Below are 16,250 nucleotides of genomic sequence, written 5' to 3'. Positions count from 1 at the left end.
TATCTTTCATTTATTTGATTCAACAATAAAAAACTAAATAAGCCATCTATTTAATTATTTATTTCCAACGTATTTGCTTTCAAGTTTTCTGGATTTGTATTATATACAGAAAAAAATTTTTGCTCCAAAGAAACATTATTTGTTCCTAAATTGAGGATAACTAATTTCAGACATTATTTTAAAAGCTAATGTAAGACGGAAATCAAAGCCAGTAAAAAACAAAGCATAAAATCTTTAGCACGAATAGATAAAGTTGGTTATAAGAAATGAATTTGGAACACCAGCAGTTAAATTGAAATACCTATCATATTTTTAAAGTTTTTCATTCTATTAGATTGTGGATTTTTAATGTTTAATCAACTTAGAAATTTAATACATTTAACACTACAAAAACCTTTACTATAATGCTATCAGTACAATATATTAGATGTATGAACATTGAGCATGAAAGCCTAAGAACTGCTAGGATACTTGGATCATGGATGCTAGGATGCCAATACGAAACAGAGCCTCATATGCTGTTTAAAACCACAAGTTTATAATTTATAGTAAGTATATCATTCAGGTCTAGACAGTGACCGTTTTCATTTTTATTGTATATATATTAGCTGGACTTTTAGGACGTGTTAACCTTATTTTGAAACAAATTAACATACAAGTACAAAGAATCTATATACAATAATAATAATATAATATTTGACAGCTATAGCCTATAGGGCAACGCCGTGACTGGACTCGTTTTACACACAACGGTTTGTGGACGACCTACAAATGTTCAGTCTAAGCTGAGCCCTATTTCGTGCGATTGATTATATAAACCCCAGATAAATCTACATCAGTTATTAAAAATGAAAATTTTGTGCCCATGTTTTTCAGTATGCCTAAGTATTTATATCTTACAATCATAATTTTATATTAAGTAAAAATTCCATATAAGCTACAGAGCAAAGAAATAATAATCATATGAATTAATTACTCAAATATGTTCGACGCACTTCTTTAAATTATCATATTTTTTTATTTATGAGCCGATTGACATTAAATAATAATTAAATGTTAAGATACCACAATATATTAGCGAAACCCACATCCAAATTGGAAAAGACGTTTTTGATTTTGCTTACACAAACGCATAGACAAATGGTCTAACTATTTATTTTTTGGTTGTATTTACGTTGATAATGCTCCCAATAATATTTTTATCGTTCGTCTTCCACGTACAGACAGCGATGCTTTGCACTTTTTAACCGAAATTAAAAAAGGAGGAGACTCTCAATTCGTGTTCTTATTTTTTTTATGTATGTGCCCCGATTTCTCGAATACTCCTGGATCGATTTAAGAAATGCTATTTTTATCTGGAGGTTACACCCCCCAGGTGGTCCCATAGTCACCAAGTCAGGGTACAATAATTGAATCCTCTAAAAATTGGGAGTTATCAAAAAATATTTAGAAAAACCAAAGAAATTGTTGTTGACTTTAATTGTTCAGCATATTTGAAATTTCTTCTCTCGCGGGCACGCATATTATTGAGAAGAATCTTTCCCTCTTCTCCTATTTCAGTGAGAATTACTTGGGTAGTTAGATGCCCAAGTGAAGGCAAGGCAAAGTCAAATCAAGTCATAGCCAAGGCAAAGACAATCAACGCTTGCGTTCTTCTGCTGATTTGTTTAAAAGCCGTTATAAATAAGCGACAATCAATATTCTGCTTGCTTAGGCGTCTTGTTCGGTAGCCATTTATTGATAATTATATAATAATATACATTGGATTATTCTATTGTCTCTTTAGATAATTTGCTGTTTATACAGGGTGTCTGTAAACTTTTGTTTATTGTTTAATAGTTTACATCAAAAGTAAATTATTGAAAAAAAAATGACTTCATCTAAATATGCTCCATTTCGTTCTTGGCACTCCTTTAAACGACGACTAAATTTTTCTATTTCTCCACGGCAAGTACGCTCTGAAATGCTTGACGTTTCTTGCCAGATATTTCCTTTTAGACCATCAATTTACCTCTGATTTATTTCGTAGACATTAGGTAACCTCATAAGAAAGAAAAAGTCTGCTGGACTCAAATCCGGGCTACGTGTATGCCAGAGAATGTCTAACTTATTATTTATTTAATTTATAGTTATAGGAGATTTATTATAAGACAGGTTAAGTTATGAAATAGTATATATAGCATATGTGTAAAATACTTTCTTTGCTTTTTAGTTCCTGTGTTCGTATGTTGTTGTTGTTTTTGAAAACGAAAGGTTTTCTTTTAAATCAAAATATTTTTTTATCATTCAATAAATTAATATTTTTGTTTGCCAGGAACGTAAGGAAATGGTTATAGTATTAAATGCGTTGTAGATAAGTCGACGGTTGTACCTTCAATATTTTCCATTCCTCTTTCATGGACGTTACTTTCAAAAAATATGAACGAAAAGTCAAAAGGTTATAAGGTATAATGGGCATTCGCTCTCTCGATCTTGTTAATTTTGCCATCGGAAATAAAAGATCTGTTCCCAAAGAAACGAAAATTTCACGACCTAAAAACAACGCTGGATAGTCCGAAAAAGTCTGATTTGCTGTTGGCCAGACAACCTTAATTTTGAAACTTATCGAATACAGGCAACTTATAAAAAAATGTAACAATGACGAAATTAAAAGGATAGCAAAACTACAGAATTTCAGCTCATACATTCATTAATGTTTGTCAAATTCTATAAATTTGATTTTTTTACTTATGTTTAGGTTAGAGTTTTCAGTCATTACGAACAAATATGTATTATCCAAGACTTCTTAAGTTAAAAACCACGTTTTTTTAAATATTAAATCCTTATATATTTGACTCTATATATATAAAAGGCGCTGTTGGTTTCTGGTTGGTTTATTCTGTTTTTATATTTGGATATGTGAAGTTACAATTTCTAAAATTACAAAAAAATATTAATATTATAAATTCTGATTTATAAATATATATCTTACTTAATCCGAATAACCCGTAATATTCTGTACAATGAGGTCTATCCTTAACTTATTTACTTAACTTTTGAGTTATGAATTTTTTTATTTTAATTATTATTTAACGCGGATATTAAGGATGCAACGTGGAAACTAGCAATGCAAGACTTTAGAGGCAGTAACGTTTTATTACTGTCTAAAACAAAAAAAAAAATAAAATTTATGAAGAATTCCATGAAAAACATTAAAGATAATACATCTTTATTCTAAACACATAAATATTAATTTTTATTTCTCAATTAATAATTATTATAAATTAGGAGATGACTTACATTTTAACATTCATTTTATTCGTCACATTTTAAGACGTTTCTTGAAAGAGGCAAGTCAAGACAGCAAGTGCCTGCTATATCTGACAATAGCAAGAATTCCCAAAATACAAATATTAATGTTAAATTTTAAATTAACTTACAAAGTAACAGTAAAATAACATAAATATTGAACTGAAGACAACAAGATGAAGTATCCAAAAAGCAAACAAGTTTTGTTTTTATATAAAAATATTTTTATTTAACATATACATACATAGTGTACACACCGGACCACAACACCACAGTGCATAAATAACTAGAGACAAAGCCTAGCCGAGGTAAATACAGTCAGGAGCCATGTACATGTGCAAACTATATAGCATTAACATATAGTATTGTCCCAGTATTATAAAATTTCGATATCTATCACAGATGTTATGTTGAGGTAACCTCTGTAATGACTATCGACTAGCATAATTCAACTAAACTTTTTTTATAAAGGACGCTCTAAATAATATAAGGGAACATTGTATAATCGACTACAACAAATTTTCAAGAAATAAATATATATCCTACCGACACATTTATAGTATAGTATAGTATAGTATAGTATAGTATAAACCAGTAAATGCATTACTTCATTCCTTTAGAATACTTGAGAGACGTCCTAAAATATCAACATCGAGTAATAAAACAAAACATATATACAATTCTGATTTATTTAAAGTTATAATAACAGTTATTTCAAAAAATAATTATTTCTAAAAAAAAATCACATTCGTTTTATTTAAGAACATTATCGTTGCTAAGAATGACCCTGTGGAAACGGTCTCATAAATTCTCATAACTGATAAATTCTTATAGAAATCTGTATCAGAAATTTTTTTCAATATTATAAATATTTTTTTCACTGATAATTTCTGATACCCAGTTAGCTGTTTTGTATCAGAATTTATAAGACTTTTTCCACAGGGGAGTTAACAACTTCGAATTTTAAAGGCCCAATCCTTCATTGTTTTCATCCAAGCCATTTTTCTTATAATAATAATTTATACAACATTTTTTTTTGTGACTGAAATACATTACATTGTTTTAATAATAATTTTCAAATAATTATGACATGTCCTAACAAAAAAAAAAACACATGATCTTCAACAGAGCCTTATCTATCACATTAATTTAACAAAGTATAAACCTAAATAAAATCATGTCATTACGTTCTTTCAAACTCATTCAACTCATGTTTTTCAATTCAACATAAGAGATAAATTTAAAACAGCTATAAATACAATTAATATATTTTTCACATTTAAATGCAGATTATTTATAACTACATATTATTATCTGTAAACATTTATTTAGAAAGTCTTTAATTTATAGAATCAAAATTTTCCTGTTTTTTTTTTTTTGAATAATATACCAAAATAACCTTTTCCTAAATAATAATGGCCGTTTGTTTTGTTACAGATAAATAAACATTGAGCAATGGCAATGTTATGTTAGAAATTTTTAATCTATGTCATAGATAAAAAAATCTGTTAGTTCATAGGTCTTTAAGAAAGATTTACTAAATCCCTTTTTTTTTATCTTTGATAAAATAAAAATTGGTTTGCGTCTATACTAGCGAGAAACCCTGCGTCTGTTGTATCGCCATCAGTAAGTGATATTTGAGTCTTTCTTTGGTCTGGTATCGAGGGAGGTCTAGAAGGTTGAAGCACGTGTGAGCCACTGGGAAGAATCTGTCGTCAGCTACTGGCTGGATCCTTATCTATAAACGTTATTATGATATATATTAATAATGTGATTTTATGTATGGGTCGTTCAGACACTAATTATTAACATAGACATTTCACATAGACAATAAAATCAATGGATAGGTTTAGGTGATGTATACTCAATTACATCAAATTTTATTCAGATATATTTATCACATCACAAGTAAATACAAAAACTTAACAAATTATATACTAAAACCTTCCTCGATCACGCTATTGAGCGGGGATAACTGTTTGACAATTGGTGAAGTAGTTTTTCCGTTTATCGCGAACAGACAGACAGACTGACGCCGTGAGGGGACTTTGTTATATGTATTGATATATATAGTATCTTAACTTACATGTCAATAGTTAACTAATAATTTCCGACGTATAAGTCTATTATTTTGTGAATAACATAAAGTTAAATAGAAAATACTTCAACACTAGCTTTTTATATTTTCTATTTAACAATGCTTTAATCTTAATATTACCTTTATGTCTCTCATTCCTTGAATGGGAACGCGGTCACTGCCAGTAAGGAATAATAGGAATTTCTTTTTATCTTCTAGCGGCAGCTCGTGGAAAACCTCCCAGAACCATCTTTAAAAATAACTGAATATTAATACAATCCAGAAGATGATGACATTTCTAATAAGAAAAAATATTAGTAACAGCTGCCACAGTATGTCCTTTTAATATTTTGGTATAAACACATATGTTTGATTTATAATAAAAACGACATTTCATTACTAGCATACTACCACAGATAAGAAAACGATATACAGACGAGAATAGATAACATACTTATAAAATATCATAACGTTTACATTATTTCTTGAGAAGAATAACAGGTTTTTTTGGTAATACATATATACCTACTTAAAAAAAACCAAAAAGACTTTAATAGCTTTTGAAACTAAGGATTTTTGATAATATTCTAAATTTAAACTATTATATAAACATTATACGTCACCTTATCTGCGGGTCAGTAGCCGTGTACCCGTTCTTGTACTCGCAGTTGTTCTCAAACATCTCCCAGTCGTATTCCTCGTTCCCTATCACCACGGACTGTAACTCGTGGGATCTGAAGAGCTTTATTATTCTACCGCCACATACCTGCCAATAAAATTTTATTTTTGGGTATATGTTATTTTCTTTTATAAAATTCTATGCTTATAATATGTCTATGGTTTATTCACAAATATGTTTGCACTGTTCTGTATTGTCAATAAAATGAATTTGAAATTAACTTAGTACCAACCAGTTAAAACAGAACACAGTGAGTTAGATGATAATTGTTATTTAATTCTAAATTTAAAAATGTAAACTATTCATACTTTACCTTTTGAAATCCTTGATTGAAAGCTCTGAACTGGTTTTCCACAGATTTGTTCAGAAGAAAATCAACGTACAGATCAACATACTCGTTCTTATTCTCATGTGTCACTGAAATGTTCTCACCATTCTTCTTGAGAGGATGAACTTGTATTTGATCGAAGACCTCAGTGTTCACAGCGAAACACAAACTGAACACCTACAACAAAATTATATTATGGTAAAAAAATAATTAAATCTAAGTAAAATCATCATAATATATGTTAGATCTATTTTGGTCATTATGAATTAGTTTTTTTTATAAATTTGTATGTACCTCTTCGACATCCTCGTCGGGATAATCCAATAAGTGTTTCAGATTGCTGGCCAGCGTCGGATACAGATCAGATAGGTCGTCTAACATAACAGATTCACCTAACAGTTTCTTGTACAGCACTAGTGGGAATGGTACGTAGATGATTATTGAATTGTATATCGCTAGACCGTATATAGCTCCTGCAAAATGTATTTTGTTCTTGTAAATAATTAAATATATACATATATATCTTAATATATTGAATGTTAGCCAACTGTTGTTACATAACTGTATATATATATTTTTGTATCAGTTCTCCGTGGCATTTAATACTGTGTATGATTTTCATAACAGTTCACTATAAAAATAATCATGTTTATGCTTGACCACGTGATCAAAGATGCACGTGATCGGTTTCAAGCAAGTCATTTAATGTAGCAGCCTTTTAAATTTAAATTTTGATTATGACTTTCTTAGAAAATAAATAAATTCACAGAGAATAAATTTAATTGCAAGTGTATTATGTGACGAATAATTTGTAATTTTTTGTATGTTACCTATCAAGTAGTACATGACCTCGTCCTCGAAGGGGTTGTTTGAGAACCATATCATATTCGTCTCCTCCGACTGTTTGAACATTCCGTACACTGGATCGAATATTTCTTTTAATAATAACATAAAGAATTCCTTTTTAACGCCACCAGCGTCCTCGGCCTCTTCGCCTACAAATTCTACCTTAAACATATACATACTAAGTTTAGTTTCACTCGATATAGTCTAGGAGTTTACAGTCAAAGATAACAAAATTATATTAGATATGAAAACATTAATGTTTTATTACTATTAGTAGTTTGTTTGATTCTTTTTAAATTCACAAATAATTGTTGTAACTTACTCTTAGAGGTTTCTTCAATTGGGATGTATCATGATTGCTTATTTGCAGCATCGTGTCCCTTACTAAATGATTTCTCGACACTGTCAATATGAGAAATTGATCCCTTTGATATTCGTAAGTCGGATCCATAAAGAGACGTGAGAATATTTGTGTTGTCACCAGATTCACGGCGATTTGCATTTGCACTTGCTGATCGATTTTCAATAGTAGAGATTTGCATTGGACATCAAACAGGAACGCGTAGTTACACAGATGTGGCTGGGACGACTGTGAATAGTTTAATATTATATGTATTAATTATGACAACATTCCTATTAAATATATCATTTTATTCACACTTTTCGCATCAAGAGATATTAAACTTAAGAACTAATTCGTATCACATAAAGGCAGCCTTGTAACTGAAGAGTAAAAGTAATGTCTACAACTATACAAACGTAAAATTTTGTTTGCATTAACAAAATAATAACTAATAATAATAATGAACATTACTCACGTCTTGATCCGACAGCCAGTTGATATAGTCTGCTGCGATGTCGACGTAGTTACAAAGGTTCTCAATATAGAAACACTCAGCTGGTATCTTGGGATTCTTTGGATTCGTGAAATTTATTTTATTCAATGATGTCAACGTGTTTAATATCTGGACCATGCTCTTGGTGAAATAGATTTTCTGAAAACGTCCTTGGTATTTTATCTTTCTTGTTATATAGCAAAAAATAATAATAATATTGATCATGTGTATTATATATACATATTCTAAGCTATGTTTTTATACGTGACGATTACTTTGCAGTAACTTTGATCACGGAAAGACGACATGATCATGGAGAGTAATCAAAACATTTGGTAAAACATAAAATAATATATATATATATATGTTAAATTAGCTAGCAAAAGTCTCAGGTATAGTCGTAAATATACCTTAATGGTTCTAACCACCGGCTGCATGAGCTCGTACACGATGACGCTCTTAAAGATGTCAACCAGCATCTCAAAGTAATCAGTAGACTGAGCCTCCCACCACAACTGCACTATACGCTGAGGGTGAGTCGATAAATTGTTGAAAGCCTCAGCGAATGGACCCTGAAATCACCAGAGAATGAATTAGTAATGAAGACCTGACAGTATACGAGAAATTAAGACCACGGAAGATCAAATAAACGCCTTTCGTAATAGTACTAACTTTATTACAACAATACTTAAAGACTATAGGAATCTAGAACAAATCTGTTTATAAAGTATAGACATTTAGTGATATCAGATATAATAATAACTTAATATCAGATGATAATATAATTGAAAAAGCAAGAATAAGCCTGCACATTTCTACCTTTATGCATTGTGAAGATATAAATCATTATCTGTACTACGATAACCTTTTAAATCCGCAGATAGTTTTGGAGTTTAAGTGTAACAGATGTACATATATTAAAAAGCATATCCACCTGGAGCTCAGGATGTCTGCGAGGATTCCTCATCTCATGGTATAGTGGCAGTAATAAGAAAACTCTCAAGGCCTCTGCATCTGGTGGGGACACCTTCACTTTCTTTATAATATTCTCCGTTAAATTGTTGAATATCTGTTGAAGGAGAAGCAATAATGTACAAAGTCAATAATTCATATTACGAATTACTCAAAGAATTTTTCAGTAATCTTAGAATATATCTAGCACGAAAAGAATGTGGAAAAATAAATGGTTTCAATAGAATCATTAAGACATGAGCATTACAATTAATATAATGTGTATGCATTAAAAGGAATGACTTACCAGTTCCTGTATAGTTAAATTCTCAATTCTACTAATCAATGTAAAAGCCTCCTCAGCTTTCTTTAAATCAACACCTGGCACCTTAGTGTTGCAACCAAAGTGTCCATTTTGAGGCAACAGAAAAGAACTATTGATACAACCCAATGAGCCGAATACCGTCTCCAGGTAGGCCATTAAGTCCTTAAATACACATAAAATTGTTATGTTTATTATTATTAAAACAATATAGTGTTATTCGCAAGAGCATATGTATCTCTTTATGAAGCTAGCTGGTACCGAACGTGTAGCACCAAAGTGTAACAAAAAAAAGCAAAATTTAGATACAGTAAATACTTTTTCAATAACATTTAAACAGAACTAACATCATGAAACATTTCAAACTTGAACTTTAACAGAACAGAAGAACGGCAGAACTATGTTATACATGAGGTTTATATATTTTTTATATTAATTTACCTATTAACATAGGCGCTACCAAATTCTATTATATTTCTATGAAATTTAGTATAGGAAAATAATTAAAAAAACAAACGATTCCATACTTTCATCGCTAGTTTTCTAGGCAACAGTTTCTATAATTATATTATAATTAATCAACAAAGTTACAACGGTATTATTATATAGTTTACCTGACTAACGACATCGTTATTCTTGAACACCAGACATGGGACGAGCTTGGCATTACTAAGTGACAGTATTTGTTTACTGGCATCGGCCACTCGACTGTCTGCCGGAGATTTCTCACTGTTCAGAATAAGGAAGCTGTGATCTCCACCAGCAAACACCTTCACCGGACCACTGAATATCTCTGGTGAGAACTGAAATTATTAAATTTTAATTAATTTTTTATCAATTCTTAATATACTTGTACTACTAACACGTGAAAATCACTAACTACACTAGTGAAAAACTAACGAGAAGTACATATATTATATCATTGTTCTGTATTGCAAGAAGATATCTAAGTAAATAAGCTAACTGATAAAAGTAGTATGAATTTTTTTACTTTAAGTTCTATATACAAAACAACTGTATATATAAATATATACAATAATATTATATAATAGCATAGTCATAACTCAACATTAAGTTTGGAGGTGCCGGCACCAGACTTATGCAATACCACAGAACTCTCCATCTTGGATTTCTTCCTTGGCTAAGAAGAATACTTTGGGTAAGTAAAATTCAAGTTTACCAAAATCACTTCGGTTTGAATGTGCGCTATATGAGTCATTAAAGAAAGTAATGATTGGCGGTAGAAAGAAATAATACATATATTTTTCCTGCTATGTATAGGTGAAATTTCATAAATAAATAACTAATACTAACTACTTCCTACTACAACTACAATATGTAATGTAACAAATTTTAATACATATTTCTTATTCACCTGATCCTTCCCACAGGGTTCAGTCTGTGTAAAGATAACATACCTCATTATAATAAGCAATAGCAAATACAATGCACGTACATAATAACACAATTGAAGTCGTATTAATTTATTAAAACAATATTTTTTGTGTGAGCACCAAGTCAAGTTAATGTAGAATATATGGACATGGTTTTATGATTATTATTTTTTTCTTATTTAGTAATGACATAAGCAATACTTTCTACCAAACTGTCATAGCTATTCCATATGACTAGATCATACTTTTTATTACTCAATAATACTTTCTAGACCTTTCTGTTATGTTCTACATAGGATAACAAAACAAACTGACTGGAGACTCGTCATTTGGCGTGAAGGTCACTGGTGTTGGGACGAGGGCGAAGGCCATGTGCGGACATCCCAATTGACCCCGGGCTCCGTACCCACACGCCAGGATACGCTCCCCCACGCGGCATAACATGTGTCGACGGCCGCACGCGACCTGAGTGACTGTGCTACCCATCAGTTCCATCACCTGAATTTGAATTTGGAATTTTGAACTAGTCTTTTTTAAAACTTAATAAAACAATGTTAATACATTTTGTTATTCATCTTGTTTAGCTAAAACTATCGTCATGAGGATCTGTAGGCTTGACACCTATTGGTATCAATAAACTGAATAAAAAGCATTTCAACATTATTTTCATAAATCTCGGTACATCATAGTTAAACATAGGTTTATGAATAAGAAACTGGCAACGCAAGGTAATCAGTTTGACCAGGCGAACTTATGGTACAGGGACAGAAACTAAATATGTTTTATTAGTCTAAAAAACCTACTTAAATACGAGTTAAAATTTTAGTCTCTTAACCGGAAAAACTGCTAAACACAATTTTTGCAATTATAAAATGAGTTGTACTTATATTGTGGTAAAGTGATACGGAAACATTGGATTGTTTTATTATATAGAATACTAGCTGTTACCCGCGACTCCGTCTGCGTAAGAATGATAATAAGAAACTATGACAAAACTTTAAAGCTCCGTATGCGCCCTGCCTCCCACTCGCTCGTTTTAATTTCGGGATGGTCGTTAGGGATCTTGAAAAAAGTATCCTCAGTTACTTTTTTTTACATCAGCTACCTGTCATCAGTCCCGGTAAACGCGGTTCAGCCATTTTAGATATTAGCCGAAACAAACATACACTCGTATTGTGTTTACATATATATAAAAAAATAGGGGTTGGTGATAAAAAAGCAAAAATTTAGGGTTGTATGTATTTTTTGATGCCACATTATAAAAAAAGAAAAACAAAAAATTACGTTCAAAAAAAAAAGTTTAAACAAACTATTAACAACAACCCTTATCACTAAAGGGTATGAAAAATAGATGTTGACCGTTTCTCAAACCTACTCAATATGCTCACAAAATTTCATGAGAATCGGTCAAGCCCTTTCGGAGGAATAAGGGAATGTACATTGTGACACGAGATTTTTATATATAAAATACCAATTTTCAATATGGCTCGCTAATAATTGAGGATTAATTTGATAACTAGACGCGAGGACATGAAAGGGAAGGAAATAAGGAGACTAGACAATTATCAATGAGATGAGTTAATTTCCCTAGTTTTAATTAACTTCAGAATTGACTTGATCGTTTCAAATTAAAGAGGATCACAACAGACTCGTGGAGTAGGCTTACCAGGAGAGAAATATTAGAAAAACCCGTTTAGTACACCACCTCAGAGGTGGAGGGGGAACATGTTTATAATATGACAATTAAAACGCGTTAAAAACACTGGGAATCTCTGGATCTCAGAAATGTGGACTCTCAGGGAAAACGTATCCAGAATATTTTCTAAAGAACAATATTTAATGTAAGCAAAATGTATGACAAAACTTACGTTTTGGCTGGAAAACGCGAAATACCCCTTTTTATTGATGTCAGACTCAAGAGTTATATTTTTTCCATGTTTCCAATAGGTGACTGTTTAAATTTTATTTCTAATGGCGTCCTGCACAATACTAAATATCAAAATTTCAGCTGAGTGAGAGTTACTTTAGCCTCGGATGTCTAAGTTGTCTTTATTAAAAAAAAAAAGTTCAAATAATTTATAACTTAAAATAGTATTATAGAAAAAGTTATTCTAGAATGCATAACAAATAAAACGATATCAACGCCAGCATTATTTATATAAAATGAATACTCGCGAAAGTCTTAGATCTCATAAGCATGATAATTGTATTTTCTGCTTACCTTCCTCGGTACCAGTTCGTCCTTAGTATTACCGTGTCCGGTTTGACCGTACTCGCCGGCACCGCACGTGAAGACACCTCCGTCTAGAGTCAAGAACGCTGTAAAATCCTCGCCGCATGATATATGACAAACCTAGAAACAAAAAACATACTCAATAGACAAATGTCACATTAAATTATGACCAATTAAATATGTATATATGTAAAGACATAAGAAACAATATCGAAATTAAAGTCATATATTTAATTTTGAGACAAAATGAGGATATTTTTGTCAATTGGTTTTGTAAATGTCTATGCAATTTATGGCGCATGGACGGTTCTATTGCAACTTCGCCTTAATTAAGAGGCAGTAATAATTTAATTTGTTTTTATAGACAAATAAATGATGACTATTACAAATTATAAAACAACCGCACCCAATCTCTATAATACAATAATGTTAGAATACAGGAACTGATAGTAATCGTGATGACGTAGATTTGAAGGTCAAGGTGAACTTTGTTTGGTAAATCCCGTTAAGGCTTGCAGCAATACAAAATAACAATGATATAGTTTTTTTTTTAATGAAACGAATATTTTTCGGATAAACTAGGCGGATTTTTATTATTTTAAAAATCCGCGTAGTTTATCCGAAAAATATTCGTTTCATTTAAATTAATAAAACTCGCGAAAATCTTAGATCTCATTATATTTTTTTTTTTTTTGTTAACATTTTGTATTTTTTACTTCATTTTGATATAGAAAAGAACAATCCTATAAATTTGTAAAATGTTCTACCACTATTAAATTCAATAATTGTTTATTAAGATTGTAGCTCTTTCAGTATTAATGTATATTTTGTACATTTCTTAAATAAACAGAGGCTTTTCATGAATTAATTATGACAACATTAAATAATAAATAACTTCATTTATATCAACAAAAATGTTATCCATTCTTTGAACTAAATAATGCCTTTGAAGATATTACCTTAACATTTCTTAATGTCTTCAAATGTGTTGGATAGCACCTACTTTCTCTATCTTGCAAGCCCAGTTGTCCATGACTATTTTTACCCCATCCAAAAACAGCACCCGACCTTAAATTTAATATCATATCAAGAGCTATTCTGGTTAAAATTTCATTCATTCAAAATATCTAATTAAGAAACAGTTAAAAGAATGACATACCACCAAAATAAATTTGTAATTAATTTTATACTTAAAACATAAGATTTAAGATTACAAATACTTTAAATTATATTTTAATGCATGTTTCTTAATACTAAAGAAAATCCTAACACAATCCAATAGAATTTACTAGTTTACATTAAACTCTATAACATTCATTACACTTAATGAATACCATATTATTAATACTCTAATCTTCAATGACTTACAAGTCATTATTGTGCCTTTTTTATTAAAAATACTTCATGACAGAAAACTTTTATTTTAAATACTCACTGTGATAAGGCAAAAGTGTGGTTACTGCCACAAGCAATCAGTGCTATTGGTATTCCGAGTATAGATGATAAGGCCTGTGGGGTGGTTTCCTTGTTTGATCTGTTTCCCAGACCACATTGACCATAACTGTTAGCTCCCCATGCATAAAGATCACCATCTATATAACATTTAAATCTAAATAAATGTTCCTTATACTGTTTATTTTTAATGTTTAGCAAGAATAAATATCCATACATCAGCTTCATAATAAAAGATCATATAATAGGCAACTTACTATTTGTTAAGACTACTGTGTGGTAGGATCCGCAAGCAACTTGAATCACATTTTTTGTAGCCAGGGTTTTTATAATTTTAGGTTTATCTTGGGCGTGTGAACCTAAGTTGCTACCCAATTGACCCATACTGTCAGAACCCCAACTAAATGGTTGCCCCCATTCATCAAGTGCCATTGAATGTTGTAAGCCACAAGCTATAGTTGATAATGTGCATCCCTTAAATGTGTCTACTAAAACTGAAATGAAGAACAATAGGCATATATGTTTTGTTCTAACTGTACTTTTGACTTATGTAACTTATATGTACCCATTTCTTTTATATACCTGGAGATGTTCCATCAGCTGAATTAGTCTGTCTGCCGAGTTGGCCGACTTCATTACTGCCGCATGTGTACAAATGACCATTATTTGATAAATACAATGTATGGAACTCTCCAGCTGAGATTTGTTGAATATGGCTGCTCTCCTTCCATTTTGATAATGTTGGCTTTATTACCTTAAAATTAACAGATTATTTTGAAAAATTATTAAAAATCATCCATTTTACCTGTTAAAAATATTAAGTTAACTAAAACACTACTTAGTTTACAAATGTATGAATTGATGATAGAAAATAAAAGAACAAAAATTTTATTAATGATGCAATGATAATATATAAATCAATTTTTGTAGTTTAATAAAATCAACTTCACAATACACTCACCAGGTCAAGGTTGCCGGGACATTCAATACAGAGTTCATGATGAGTTGCATTGCCCCAGCAAAACATTTTATATAAATATTTTTTTAATACAAATCACAAAACGTGTATGTATTTATAATAACTCCGGCTTATTAAATTAACCAGTAAAAATGAGGATTGGTTTTTGTTGTTGTTTTTTTTTCTTGAAATAGCTCCATTAAACTATTGATTTTTCCTGAGCATGGTTAAAAATATATTGTAATAATTTAAGTTTAATCGAGAACAATCTTCGTTTTCAACCACAGTATATACTTAATGTCAAATAAACAAATTGTCAATTGTCAATTTACAATTAGCGACAGACTATTCGAATAAATGCTTCCACTCGATTTTCCTGAATTGATATCCATTCGATTCGCAATGTTTCACTTAAATAAATTTAATAAATTCAATTTGAATAATTTTAATGATATAAAACATTTTTTGAGGAGTATTATTAATTATTTCTGTCATTTAACAACATGATTTTACATTTGATTAAGCATCATAAATAAAAAATCGAACAAACACAAAATGCGATAAAAATATCTCGATCTGAAAAATCTATATTGTCAACAATGTTGTTCCTGTCAAAGTCAAGTCAAAATTGTTTAACCTTCTTAATTTCAATATTGTACTACAAAATTGCAACAGCGCCTTTAGGAATTAAATAATGTTAATAAAAAAAATCATTTTTTATTAACAACAACTAATCTTATTAAATCCATTCAAAAAACGTATAATAAGAATAATTTTGTTCTATTTAATTTTTAGTTCGTAATTTCCTCACTTAGCCTTTTGTTCTGTTATTCGCTAAATATCGTAAAAAATATTAAAGTTTAATTTTAATTTATATTTTTACTTT

The 16,250-nt window shown here is 30.3% G+C and overlaps 1 protein-coding gene and 1 long non-coding RNA gene across 4 annotated transcripts; one reads left to right on the top strand and one right to left on the bottom strand.

Annotated features, from left to right (window-relative positions):
- Nucleotides 1-3,959: 3,959 nt before the first annotated feature.
- Nucleotides 3,960-15,662, bottom strand: LOC116766895 (probable E3 ubiquitin-protein ligase HERC4). 3 transcript variants are annotated; one of them, XM_032657032.2, is made up of 21 exons: nt 15,368-15,662; nt 14,989-15,160; nt 14,664-14,900; nt 14,390-14,546; nt 13,914-14,022; nt 12,943-13,074; nt 11,037-11,219; nt 10,703-10,726; nt 10,397-10,468; nt 9,942-10,130; nt 9,313-9,492; nt 8,989-9,123; nt 8,465-8,626; nt 8,037-8,213; nt 7,541-7,807; nt 7,203-7,380; nt 6,667-6,845; nt 6,358-6,549; nt 5,989-6,131; nt 5,507-5,615; nt 3,960-5,026 (listed from the first exon to the last, which is right to left on the bottom strand). In XM_032657032.2, exons 1-21 carry the CDS (start codon nt 15,431-15,433, stop codon nt 4,874-4,876), a joined length of 3,216 nt encoding a protein of 1,071 aa, XP_032512923.1. In that variant the 5' UTR covers nt 15,434-15,662; the 3' UTR covers nt 3,960-4,873. The 3 variants fall into 3 exon arrangements, with proteins under 3 accessions (XP_032512923.1, XP_032512924.1, XP_032512926.1); XM_032657033.2 differs by lacking the exon at nt 10,397-10,468 and having other exon boundaries at nt 15,368-15,661; XM_032657035.2 differs by lacking the exons at nt 10,397-10,468; nt 10,703-10,726 and having other exon boundaries at nt 15,368-15,661.
- Nucleotides 9,986-11,379, top strand: LOC133318940 (uncharacterized). Its single transcript, XR_009752672.1, has 3 exons — nt 9,986-10,123; nt 10,380-10,486; nt 11,018-11,379. It is a non-coding gene; the product is annotated as an uncharacterized LOC133318940 (long non-coding RNA).
- Nucleotides 15,663-16,250: the final 588 nt, after the last annotated feature.

Source organism: Danaus plexippus, chromosome 10 (genome assembly GCF_018135715.1).
Source record: "Danaus plexippus chromosome 10, MEX_DaPlex, whole genome shotgun sequence".
Lineage (NCBI taxonomy): Eukaryota > Metazoa > Arthropoda > Insecta > Lepidoptera > Nymphalidae > Danaus > Danaus plexippus.
This window is presented reverse-complemented; position numbering and strand designations above follow the sequence as displayed.

Coding starts and splice junctions, on each gene's coding strand:
- LOC116766895 (XM_032657032.2), bottom strand. CDS start 15,433: ATGTTTTGCTGGGGCAATGCAACTCATCATGAACTCTGTATTGAATGT. Junction 11,220..12,942: donor ACGAACTGGTACCGAGGAAG/GTAAGCAGAAAA, acceptor ATTCAAATTCAG/GTGATGGAACTGATGGGTAG. Junction 6,132..6,357: donor TCAATCAAGGATTTCAAAAG/GTAAAGTATGAA, acceptor TTTTATTGGCAG/GTATGTGGCGGTAGAATAAT.